This window comes from Triticum urartu, chromosome 3 (assembly GCF_003073215.2).
Source record: "Triticum urartu cultivar G1812 chromosome 3, Tu2.1, whole genome shotgun sequence".
NCBI classification, from domain to species: domain Eukaryota; kingdom Viridiplantae; phylum Streptophyta; class Magnoliopsida; order Poales; family Poaceae; genus Triticum; species Triticum urartu.
Window position 1 is genome coordinate 738066364 of NC_053024.1, and position 12993 is coordinate 738079356.

The following is a 12993-nucleotide window of genomic DNA, read 5'->3' on the forward strand; positions in this document are numbered from 1 at the left end:
CAATGACTCTTTGCATGCATGCACTTAGGAATATCGTAGGCAGGTGCTAATCTGAACAATTAGTGCATGTCAAGATGCACTAGTCTGTGCCTGTGTGCGTTTTCCCATGTTAAAGCTAATCTGGACTAGGTTTGTACGTGCATGCATGGCACTGTGCTTTTCATTTTTGCCGGCAACGAAGAACACGTCTTCGGCCAATCGGAAGACGTAAACATCACACTACAAAATACAAAACAATATAAAAAAGCAGCGCCAGGCCGGCCACGGCGGCGTAAACATCACACTATATAACAAGTTGAAATATCATCACCCATAATGATGCAAATAAGAGTATCACCGACAATGATGCAAATAAAAGTGACATTGAAAAATAGATATTGTACCAAATACCGACCACGGCACATTTATTTAGTTGCGGAACATGCTAAACCATGCCGCATTACAATATAGAAATGTCTTAATATGAAAATTGTATCAAGTACCGACAACGGCACGTTTATTTAGTGGAGATAATAGCCAACACCCCCATCCTCCGACTTATTTCTTCTCCATGATCTTGAGGATTTTCTCTTTCACTACTTCCTTCGTGTTGCATTCTGAAAAAAGTATTTCAGCTAGAATGCGTCCCCTTGAAGCATTAACCTCATCTTGATCGAACTCAAATGTTCAATCATCTCCGTCCCAGTTTTGAACGCATTTCACCACGAAAAGACCACAAGAGACTCTGCAAGAAATCACAAGACAATTATTGATGAATCATACAAGTACATACTAATTCAACATTTGCAACATACCCGTCTGTTTGTGATGGCATATCGTACTCCCTTATTGGCCAGGAAGATACGTCAGGATGTTTCGTTCCAATAAGAGCATTCACCTCGTTTGTATCATTAGCTATTTCTGCCCTCTGAAATAAAAATGACAAATCCATATGAAGTACGTTTCGAATAACTATATATTGTTTTATGTAACATTGTAAGCTTACCAGCTTAGCAATCTTTGCAAGAACTGTTATCCAATGACTTTCGTCCACATGAAAAGGAAAGTATGCCTACAACAAAGTTTATTCATGTTGATGTACACATAGATGTACTACGAATGATCATACTAAACTGAAGTACCTTATCTGTGGTGAAATACTCTTCAGTAACTCTAGACACCATTTTAGATTGCTTTGTGAAATGATCCATAAAATGCCTCTTAGAGTTGTTAACCTTTCCATCAGCACGAAGAATAAGCCAGTGGGACACCCAAGATGATAATATATGACGGTCAGCACGAGGATTATGGGTCTGCATATGGTTGCAATAACTATTGATGACCTATAAAATAACATAACAACAATACGCCTATTAGATAATTTATGTAAATGACATGTACAACTTAATAAATTATTGCTAATACTTACACTGCCATGCAACCACTTTTTCGAAATGATGGCTTCAAGCATTTCAGGTGTACATGTTTCCCCACCAATTCCCGTCATGTGCACGACAGTTTTGCTGCAAAGCTTCGAGTCTGCCAGTGTCCGGATATAAACCTTTGCGACCTCTATGTGATCCTCATTAATGTAATCAGTATTAATCATAGCAGCTCTTATACCAAACAGACCTAAAATAATAAGAAACAATGAGTTAATAAAGTGTGCATGCAAGGACAGAAGTATGTTGCAAGAATAAATTACCTAGCACTTACTTTTCTTTGCACGTTTACGTCCACCGTTCTGAAGAAAAGGTGAAAGACAATATTTTGACCGTTTCCTCTTGCGTTTCCCATCATTCTCCTTCCCAGCGTTCTCCTTCCCATCATTCTCCTTTTCATCATTCTCCTTTTCATCATTCTCCTTCCCATCATTCTCCTGAGTGCCATTTTCTTTCACATTTTTAATACGGGTGTTCAGACTATCCATACTAAATTCCTCAGATTTATCGGCGCTAGACCCGTCTGACACTTCATTCATATTCTTGGGGGTTGAAGTAATAGCTGGAAAGTCATTCATGTCTACCGTCGCAAGAGATGGGTTGGGAGAATTACCATTATCCTCAATAACGAAGGGGTCGCCTTCATCTCCTGTACCAGGTGTGTTGTGATGCACACCTTTCTCACGCGCCAATTTATTCCCATTCCCAGTGGTGAAGGATGCATCCACCCTGTTGTCCATATCTTCTTTTGCAGGAGTTGATTGTACATCTGTCCAATATTTTGATGATTTGTATTTTGATGGACCATACTTCCCCACCCAGTCTTCACTATGCTCCACATACTCAATGTCATCATCAGACCCCTTGTTTGGCTTGAAGACAAGACCTTTCTTCTCCAGCTTCTCCACTACTATCTGCAATGACACATTAATTGCATTAACTACATGCATAAATTATGAATAATCCAATGTAAACTGAAGTACACATCACTCATATTACCTCAGCACATTTTTGAGGGAGAAGTCTAATTTCTTTTTGCATATCTTTGATGCATTTCATCACCTGATCTAATGTACTATCCCTGCTCGATGAAGCCTCATCTCTATTATCTTTCTATTTTTGGGCACGATCTTCCTGCTCTAATTCTTGCTGTAATTCTTCCTCCGCCTTTCTTCCTTGTTGAGCAATTAATGTCTGCCTGTACTTCTCACTTATCACGTCATCAATCTATAACAGGTAAAATCAATTAAAATTTCTCAACATATAAATAGTAACTTAAGTGCATGTAGTACGAAATAGTAACACATAAATAGTAACTTACCGTCCCATTTTCTGACCAATTAAGCATCAATGGATAGTCATTAGCTAATGGATCAAATGCCTCATCATCCAGTGGCTGCACTTTCTCCCAAAACATGTACTGCATGAACATGAAGTATATTAGCAAAAAAAAAATCACAAACTATAGTTCGAAAGAAACAAATATAACATAAGATTTACCTGTAGGAGGGCAAGGTTTCCGATCGGCCAAGTAAATTTTGTAAGATCTGATAAGGTCTTTGTGATGCCTTCCACGCAAACGCGTAACGTAAACGCGTTCCAATTATATGCTTTGATGGCCTCCACATCGTGCACTAACTTGTAATAAGAATTAGGAACTTCTATCGTGGACTGCGGTGCAAGAACCGTGCCTAGAAGAACCAAAACAATTCTACGGAGGAAATCATCATCGTATGTGCCACTGGCAACGATGTTCTCAATCAGGTCGTCTATCATCATTTCCCCCGTATTGGAATCTAAAAAGCGACTAGGCACCTTCACCTTCGCCTTTAACCCCCCTTTTCCTAGTGCTTTCATGGCATCTTTGCCCTTGTTCTGTAGCCCGAAAATGTCAAACACATCTTCGGTGCGCAATGATATCGCACCATTTTTTGATGGCATGATGAACCTTTTTCTGTCCAACGAATACGATTTGATAATGAACTTGAGCAAACATTTGCGCATGAGCACACTAGGTATCATCAGCATTTTTCCAAGACTAGTGCTTGCAAAATGCTTTTTCTGCCTAGAGTTTAGTTTGTTGACCAAGAGACACCACTTCTCAACCGAACAAAAAATCTCTCCGTACTCCACCGTCGCTAGGAATAGGAGCAAAAATAATGTTAGCTACTTTATATGGGCACATGATAAACATGATGAATGCATAGTACCTCGTGCCATGGGATCAGGGCCGGCCCTGGGGGACGACGGCGCGGTGGCGTTGGTGGCAGATGGCGTCGGTCGCAACCTGTAAATAAATCTCATAGGTATATAAGCTCATTCACATTACACATTCCAAGGTGCAACTTAGGGTGTGTTTAGGAGCAAAGTAATTTTAAAGTTTTTATAGAAACACTATGATTTCTGAAAAAATCTTTGGTATGTAATACTTTGAGGTGTTTCGACTAGAACAGGTACGTGTGGTTTAAGATGCCATACTATTTTTTATACCATGGTTTTTCTGCTGTATATACCTAGAAAAACTGAATTAGAATCAGCTGTATGCATGCATAATTATGACCAAAACTATAGCAAAACTACACTATAACCAAACACTTAGGTGGTTTTCACAGAACTAAGAAAAACTATGGTATATACAGTGCATGTATCAGCCACTCATGCATGCATGTATTTACGCAGTACTTAGTGCACTAACTTAATGAGTGGCACATGCAGCACGCTCTCAATCAACTAACAAACTCTAACTACACACTCTACTGATCTAGGACAAAAAATTCTACAATCAAGGTTATACATGATAAAGCACATGAAACATGCAAGTAAGTCCGAATCTGTGTTCACCAACTTGGGGGCGTCGGCGTTACGTGGCGACGGGGGCGACGGCGTAGGCCGCAGATGGCGTCGGGGCAGATTGTGTTGGGGCAGTCGCTCTGTGGTGCGTCGGCGTGAGCTGGCGTCGGTGGCAGATGGCGTCAGGGCCGTCGCAGGCGTTGGGGCGGCGTCGGGGGCGGCGACGGCCGCAGATGGCGTCGGGGGAGGCGATCGTGGAGGCAGCGTCGGCCGCAGATGACGTCAGGGGAGGCGATCGTGGAGGCGGTGTGAGGTGGCGTCGGGGGCGGCGTTTGCCCTAGATGGCGTCGGGAGAGGCGATCGTGGAGGCGGCATGGACTGGAGATCGTGGAGGCGTGGAGGCGGCTTTGACCCCCGATGGATATGCATGTACGCAGGCTTATCCATTTTTTTCTACGAACCCATTCATTAGTTTTTTTCCCAATCATTAGTTACGTCTGTTTTTTAAAGCAACCATTATCGAAAATACATTGATTCATAGATAATTTTTTTTGACTCCCCCAAATTGCACGAAACTTTTTCCACACATTGGCATCACCCTCGGCAGCACCCATGCCAGTTTGCATATTTTTCCGACGCTCGATGCATTTCCTAGGATTTTCCCCGTGAAAATGCTGTAAAACACTGACTGGACGTGACGCAACGTTCGTTTTGTGTCCGTTTGCGTTCCAACCTTGCGTGGGGCCCTACGTAGGCCGTGCCCGCATGTCTGCCCACTTTGGTGCAATTGCATGCATGCGATCACGTACCCCCAGTGCAACGAGCTTCTTTTCGGTCTACCGGAGGGGGGGTTCCCGACTACTTTTTTTTTGACTCCGCCAAATGGCACGAAACTTTTTCCGCACGTTGGCATCACCCTCGACAGCACCCATGCCAGTTTGCATATTTTTCCGACGCTCGATGCATTTCCTAGGATTTTCCCCGTGAAAATGCCGTAAATCACTGGCCGGACGTGACGCAACGTTCGTTTTGTGTCCGTTTTCGTTCCAACCTTGCGTGGGGCCCTACGTAGGCCTTGCCCGCATGTCCGCCCACTTTGGTGCAATTGCATGCATGCAATCATGTACCCCCAGTGCAACGAGCTTCTTTTCGGTCTACCGGAGGGGGTTCCCGACTACTTCTTTTTGACTCCGCCAAATGGCACGAAACTTTTTCCGCACGTTGGCATCACCCTTGACAGCACCCATGCCAGTTTGCATATTTTTCCAACGCTCGATGCATTTCCTAGGATTTTCCCCGTGAAAATGCCGTAAAACACCAGCCGGACGTGACGCAACGTTCGTTTTGTGTCCGTTTTCGTTCCAACCTTGCGTGGGGCCCTATGTAGGCCGTGCCCGCATGTCCGCCCACTTTGGTGCAATTGCATGCATGCAATCACGTACCCCCAGTGCAACGAGCTTCTTTACGGTCTACCGGAGGGGGGTTCTCGACTACTTTTTTTTGACTCCGCCAAATGGCACGAAACTTTTTCCGCACGTTGGCATCACCCTCGACAGCACCCACGCCAGTTTGCATATTTTTCCGATGCTCGATGCATTTCCTAGGATTTTCCCCGTGAAAATGCCGTAAAACACTGGCCGGACGTGACGCAATGTTCGTTTTGTGTCCGTTTTCGTTCCAACCTTGCGTGGGGCCCTACGTAGGTCGTGCCCGCATGTCCGCCCACTTTGGTGCAATTGCATGCATGCGATCACGTAGACATAGTGCAACCAGCTCCGGTTCGTTCTGCCGGAGGGGGGGGGGTGCCCAACTACGTTTCTTTTTCACTCCGCCGAATGGCACGAAACTTTTTCCACATGTTTCCATCACCCTCGACAGCACCCACACCAATTTTCATATTTTTCCGGCGCTCGATGCATTTCCTAGGATTTTCCCGGTGAAAATGGCCAGAAACATTGGCCGGACATGACGCAACGTTTGTTTTGTGTCCGTTTTCGTTCCAACCTTGCGTGGGGCCGTACGTAGGTCGTGCCCGCATGTCCGCCCATTTTGGTGCAATTGCATGCATGCGATCACGTAGGCATAGTGCAACCAGCTCCGGTTCGTTCTGCTGGAGGGGGGGGGGGGTTCCCAACTACGTTTCTTTTTCACTCCACCGAACGGCATGAAACTTTTTCCACACATTTCCATCACCCTCGACAGCACCCACAGCAATTTTCATATTTTTCCGGCGCTCGATGCATTTCCTAAGATTTTCCCGATGAAAATGGCCAGAAACACTGGCAGGACGTGACGCAACGTTCGTTTTGTGTCCGTTTTCGTTCCAAACTTGCGTGGGGCCCTACGTAGGCCCTGCCCACATGTATGCACACTTTGGTGCAATTTCATGCATGCGATCAAGTATACCTAGTGCAACCAGCTCCGGTTCGTTCTGCCGGAGGGGGGGGGGGGTTCCCAACTACTTTTTTTACTCTGCCGAATTGCACGAAAGTTTTTGTAGACGTTGGCATCACCCTTGACAGCACCCACGCAAATTTTCATATTTTTCCGACGCTCGATGCATTTCCTAGGATTTTCCCGGTGAAAATGACCAGAAACACTCGCCGAACGTGACATAACGTTCGTTTTGTGTCAGTTTTTGTTCCAACCTTGTGTGGGGCCCTACGTCGGCAGTGCCCACATATCTGCACACTTTCTTGCAATTGCATGCATGCGATCACGTACACCTTGTGCAACTAGCTCTGTTTGGGTGTGCCAGTCTGGCTACTCTCAAAGCCGTTTTATTTTCGCCTACACCGAATGACCCCCAACTTTTTCCACGTACTCCAGGCACCATCGGGAGCATTCACGACAATTTTCATTATTTTCTGATGTCTGATGCATTTTCTACGGTTTTTGCGGTGAAAATACCCTAAAACACTGCCCGAACATGACGCGACATGCGTTAGGGTGTCCGATGTCGTTCATATCTTGCGTGAGGGCCTACATTAGGCGTGCACACACCCTCGCAAAAAATTATTTCATTTCATGCATGCGATCACGCACCCCTAGTGCAACCAGCACCATCCATATCTTGCATGTGTCGGTATTTCATGTGTTTGTTCCACATTAATTATTCCAAACTTTTTTCACATAGAATAAAAGTGGTTGCCCGAGTCTTGTCTGAATAACCTATGCTGTTTTTTATTCGTAAGTGCGTGCCACAAAACTTGATAAGTGATTTCTTTACGTTTTCTCAAAATATTTATGTAATAAATTTGTATTTTGTACTGTCCTATGTGAAATAGTCTGAAGTTTCAAAATTCCGTTTATTTTGTTTGCTGTCGTTTCATGATGATGATGCCATTGTATGTGTTATACTACCTGGGCTGACCGACGTGGTGAAAAAACGCACCCGGCCGTGTCTCATGCCATGTTTTTGCCGTGTTATTATTCTCTCATGCATGTTTTTCACATACACGTCGCCACAAACCCGCGCATGCACAGAAGATCGCACCCACCGAATCGAACCTACCTCATGCCAGCCAACCAGCGCCTCCCTCGGATCCCAGCTGCCCAACCAGCGCCTCCCTCGGATCCCGCCACCACGCACCGACTGGATCAGCCTCGATCCCCGCGCCCAGCGACTCTGAGCCGCCCGACCGCATCCTCCTCGATCTCCCCGCCCCCATGCACGCCTCCAACACGTCTCCCGCAACGTGTAGTGTTGCCCCACGCGGGCGAGGGGAGGGGGGCGTCGGCCATGGGCCGTGGGAGGGGGCGAGTGGCGCCCTGCCTCTATGGGCCGAACTGGGCCGGCCGGTGACAGCGTAGAAAACGGCCTCATGAGCCCTGCGGCGGCCGCGTGCACTGAGGGACACGTTGCAGCGCGATTTTAGTCCCACCTCGGAAGCGGGGGGCGCGAGGAGCGACTTAAATAGCTGCCTCTGCCCCCTCTTTCGAACTCATCTGCTATTACTCACCACTGCCCCGTTGCACCCCGATGCTGGGCCCTTTAGTGGGCTCAATCAGCCGCCCGAGTCGCCTTCGGGCTTGATATGAGTATATTCTGTAAGCTACTATGGCTCAGCATCGGTGGTTGGGCTTTTTTTTAAGTAACTTAAATTTTTTGCCGGTATTTCATGTGTTTACCTCATCTTTTAACTTTCATGTGTTTACTTCATATTTTTACAAAATCAAAATATCCCATTAATAACAATTTTTTTTGCCGGTATTTCATGTGTTTGCCTCATCTTTTTACTTTCATGTGTTTACTTCATATTTTTACAAAATCAAAATATCCCATTAATAACAATTTTCATGTGTTTACTTCATCTTTTCCTGCTGAGGTTGCGTGCAGTGCAGTGTTCGTGTTAGGTGCACCCTGTGACGTACCCTCGCGTTTGCGTGCATGGCGCATGCACGTGCGCTTGGTGCTGTTAGGTGCACCCCGTGGTGTATGCGTGCGTTTTCGTGCATGGCACATGCATATGTGTGCGCTGTCGTCGGTGGTGCGTGCTTTCGATACATGTCAGTGGTGTGGGGCTTTTTATTGGTTCCGTGAGGGCTCAACTTATCACCGGGCGTCTACTATTCGAAGACCTGTTTATTATACAACCAATCCATTACTCATTGAAGCAACATAATTTCGTTCATATTTAGGATATTTTACATTCGAACGAAATTTTACATGAAAAAAGATTAACACTAAAACAAATCTAACTACTCCTCCTCGCTACTCAGAAGATCAACCACTACGGTCTGGCCGCCGTCTTCGCCGCCGTCTGAGTCATCGGAACTGCCCAAGTATCCGAAAAACTCCTCCGCGGTAGCCGACTCCTGCGCTAGTGTATCGGTCGAGTCCCTAATCGCCTACCAGTATCCTGGCTCGTCTGTCGGGTCCGTCGGGTCAACAATATCCGCCGGCGGCATCCAACCGGTCTCCGACGTGGAGTTCCGGATCGCGCGGATCAAACCCGGCGACTCCAACGGGTCGCCCTCCTCTTGCATCGCCGCCAGTTCCGGAGGGATCTGAAACTCAGGGGCGCCTGATGGAGCAGCGGGCGCGGCGGCGGGATTAGCCGGGGCGCCTGCGCGAGCGCGCCGACCGGCATGGGCCTGCACAACCGGGACGGCGGGGGGTGCGAGGGGCGCGTTTGGAGCGTCCGCGCGGATGCCCCAAGACTTGTAGAAGCTGACCACGGTGTCGAAGTCGCGGCCTTGCCAAAAGTTCAGGCGACCTTCGGGGTTCCATGGACCGGGTTGTGCCGGCCCAGGCGTGGCATAGCCGGTGCTCGTCACGTGCCAGCCGTGTGCTAGGCGACACGACGGCGGCACGGGGATGCCGTGCCGGTAGATATCCACGGTCTGCAGCCCGGTGAGGCTAGAGGGCCACAGACCGCCGGGCGCGGCGCCGCGTCCACCACCGCTGCCGACGCGTCCGCCGCCGCCGCCGCCGCCTCCCGCCCGGCGACTGCTGCCTGCGCCTCCACTGCCGCCTCCCCAGCCGAACCAACGCCGGCCGAAGCATCCGCGTCCACGAGGCATTGCGCCGGAGAGAGGAGAGGCGGGGTCGGGGACGGTTTCTAAGAGGAGAGGCGGGGTCGGGGGCGTTTTCTGTGAGGCGAGCGCGGGTCGGGGGCGGTTTTATGGGAGCACTCGTCGGGGGCGTTGGACGGGCGCGCCCACCGATAGGCGTCGGGGCACGCGGGGCAGGCGGCAGGCGGCGGCGCGGCAGGCGTGAAGCGGGCAGCGGGGTTTAGGAGGCGTCGGGGCACGCGGGGCAGGCGAGGCGGCAGTGGGCAGCGGGCAGCGGGGGGCAGGCGGTAGTGCCTCAGCGGGGGCGGCTGACGCGAGGCGAGGCGGCAGCTGAGCAGCGGCGCAGGCCGAGGCGGAAGCGGGGGCGGCCGACGCGAGGCGGAAGCGGGCGCCGCAGGCCAGCGTGGCGGGCGAGGCGGAAGCGGGCGGCAGGCGGCAGCGGGGTTGCAGCGTGACAGGCGGCAGCGGGGCCCGTCCCGTAACCGCGCCATGCATGCATGCATGCATGCCTATCCGCGCGTACATAGCGGGGTGGGAGCGCTGGCGGGCGCGTAATTAGCGTAGGACGTGGGGGCGGGGGGGGGGGCGCGCTGGCGGGGCGACCCGGCCGAAAGAAAAAACAAGGCGCGTATACAAATACGTAGACGTTGCGATTGGGACAGCGGGCGGGCGGCCTCTTTTCGATTTTTGCCCATCGTGCCCTCCGTTATGAAGGGGTATGGGACAATCTTAGCCGTCCTTGTGTTGGAGGGGATCTACCGAAGCGGAAGTGTTAGATTGATTGCCACAGGCACATAACGTGCCTGGTTGCTTTGTATTGATCTCCGTGGTACGTTTTACAAAGCCTAGGGGTACATGTATTTATATACGCTGCTAGCACCTAACTAAGTAGGATACGGCCATAAAGTCTAAGCCTACTCGGACTAGTACTCCTAGCCGTGTTTAACTCTAACACGAGCAACATCAACTTGACCCCGAGTTGCAGCAGAATAGAGGAGAGGATAGCCATCCTTGAAAGTTTCATAGGCTAAAGAAGAACGCTGTGCCAGCAATACTTGTAGAACATCAACCTTGTTATAAGATATAGCCATTCTTAATGGAGTAATCCCATCCCAGTCAGCTTCTCTGGCCAGGCGAGGACGTTTCTCCATAATTTGGAGAGCAAGATCTGAAATCAAGTCAAGACATGCATGAATGATGGTTAACAATGAAGTGATGTTGCGACATGTCTTTGAAATGACATCGAGTATTAGACTATTCGTAATGATTATATAATAACATAATAGAAAACATGAACTATGCTAGCTCTGGTTTGCTGTACATACGTACTTTTGTAACCGTAACTTATATTCCACAGGTCTCACCTTTATTTCCATTTCTAGCTGCAGTATGAAGAGCATGGCGTCCATACTGTCCAACATCAGAAGAATCATCAACGTCTAGTAGCTTTTCAGAAACATCTACATAATTCCTCATCACGGCGATGAACATGGGTGACTCAGTGTACTTGGTCACAGCTCTTGACAGGGCAGACTCTTCTGCTATCAAATCCAGCGCAAGTTGCTTGTGGCCATTGCGAATAGCATGATGCAGTGCGTTAAATCCATACCTGTCTTGTTGCAAGATTGCTCGACTCAATCGTGGTCTTCCGCAGCATTGCTGCAGTAATTTAGAAGCCAAAGAGGCATGGCCAAGTGAAACAGCAATGACAAGCGGCGTCTCGTTCTCGCAGTTGACCTTTTCAAGGAGAGAACGCTCTAGTGCCAGCGCATACAAGCAGAACTCTTCGTGCCCATGAATGGTGGATATGTGGAGGCAGTTGTTCCCTTGCGGAGTTACTCCAAGAAGAATGCTTGGACTCTTTGTAGCCAACACCTCAATGTCCCAGAAAACACCAAAGGTGGCTGCTTTCAGGATCCGTTCGTCCATCGATGATTGTCCTCCAGTTGCATCGGTTGTCGGTGTATTGGCAGCCATCTATCTCTGCTTGAGCTAGGTTTACTGCACAAAAGAAGAAAGAAAAGGAACAAAAACATAAATATAATAAGGTGGTCTGCTATATGCTGGATAGTAGCGTGTATATTACTCCCTCGTTCCTTATTAGTTGTCGCTGATTTAGTTTATATATCAGCAAATATAATAAAGGTGGTTTGTGAACACGATAACTACGCATCAGACTTTATGCAGCAGATTAACACATGTACATTGACGAAGAGAAATTCCTCAAATTAGTGTACAATATACTGAATGTTTACAAATTAATTTTATTTTTAAAAATCAAAAGGAAACAAATTTGTAAAATACGCAACTATTTCCCATGGAAAATCCAATTACACACTACTTCAACTTAGCAGTTTAAATATTTTGTATTTATATTAATAATCAACTTTTAGAAATTTGACCAAACGCTTTATAGGAACTAATCTATTTTACGGGTAGATGTATAATAAGTTTGATTGGATTAATAAGTTTGATTGGATTCTCTTGGGGTGCTTGGGACAAAAGGTTGCAATTTTTAGTGAAACCCTATTATTACTTCAAAGAACAGTAATGAGAGTGATGCACATATTAAGAAAAGTTATCAATACTAATAGTTAACAAAATTGTTTTAGATTGTACGTTCAGTTGATAGTAGTATATTTTTTCAAAAGAAAATACTATTTAGATGTTGCGCGCGTGTGTGTGGCCCAATATGTGATAATTTCGTAAAAAAAAAATCAAGCTGGCCGATGAAGGAAACGATGGAGAGATGACGGTTGTGGCAAAGAAAAGATAGGAGGCATAATATATAATTAAGCTGAGGTGAAATAGTAGATACACACCTCGCACAATATCAATAGCAGAGAAGGTGCGTGCGTAGTCGCAAGATGAAGGTATGTGGCAGCCCGCTCGATGATGTTTTCCATGGAGATGCCAACAACTTTAAAAGGAATTGCAAGTCTACTGTCACCGCACAAGTCGTGACTGGAGCTAGAGTCCAGGTCCTAGTCTTTGCTGTGTCGTGTTGTTATACCAAGTTGTGGCAAGGATTGTCATGATTCATTCTTTTCTGAGAGGGTTTCTTTGTTGTTTTAAAGAAAAAACAAGGATTATCATCTTGTTGTGAGGCTCTAAGTTGGGCAGCCCAGATTTCCTCCTACTAGTCTTTGCTCCACACATTGACTCGTTTCGCACAGATGTTCACACTGGTCACATCGTTTCTACTACCTGTATTGATTCTGACAAAAACATCTCTATTCCGCGTCTGCAGGACTCATTCCAACTA

The 12993-nt window shown here is 47.4% G+C and overlaps 1 protein-coding gene across 1 annotated transcript; it reads right to left on the reverse strand.

The window, feature by feature from the left end:
• Positions 1–10505: 10505 nt before the first annotated feature.
• On the reverse strand, positions 10506–12675 carry LOC125549543 (ankyrin repeat-containing protein NPR4-like). Its single transcript, XM_048712938.1, has 3 exons — positions 12551–12675; positions 11093–11729; positions 10506–10896 (listed from the first exon to the last, which is right to left on the reverse strand). Exons 2-3 carry the CDS (start codon positions 11703–11705, stop codon positions 10661–10663), a joined length of 849 nt encoding a protein of 282 aa, XP_048568895.1. The 5' UTR covers positions 11706–11729; positions 12551–12675; the 3' UTR covers positions 10506–10660.
• Positions 12676–12993: the final 318 nt, after the last annotated feature.

Excerpts from the sequence above, each read along its gene's own strand:
- LOC125549543 (XM_048712938.1), bottom strand. The coding sequence starts at position 11,705 with ATGGCTGCCAATACACCGACAACCGATGCAACTGGAGGACAATCATCG. Across the intron at positions 10,897-11,092 it reads AGCTAGAAATGGAAATAAAG|ATCTTGCTCTCCAAATTATG; the intron begins GTGAGACCTGTG and ends ACTTGATTTCAG.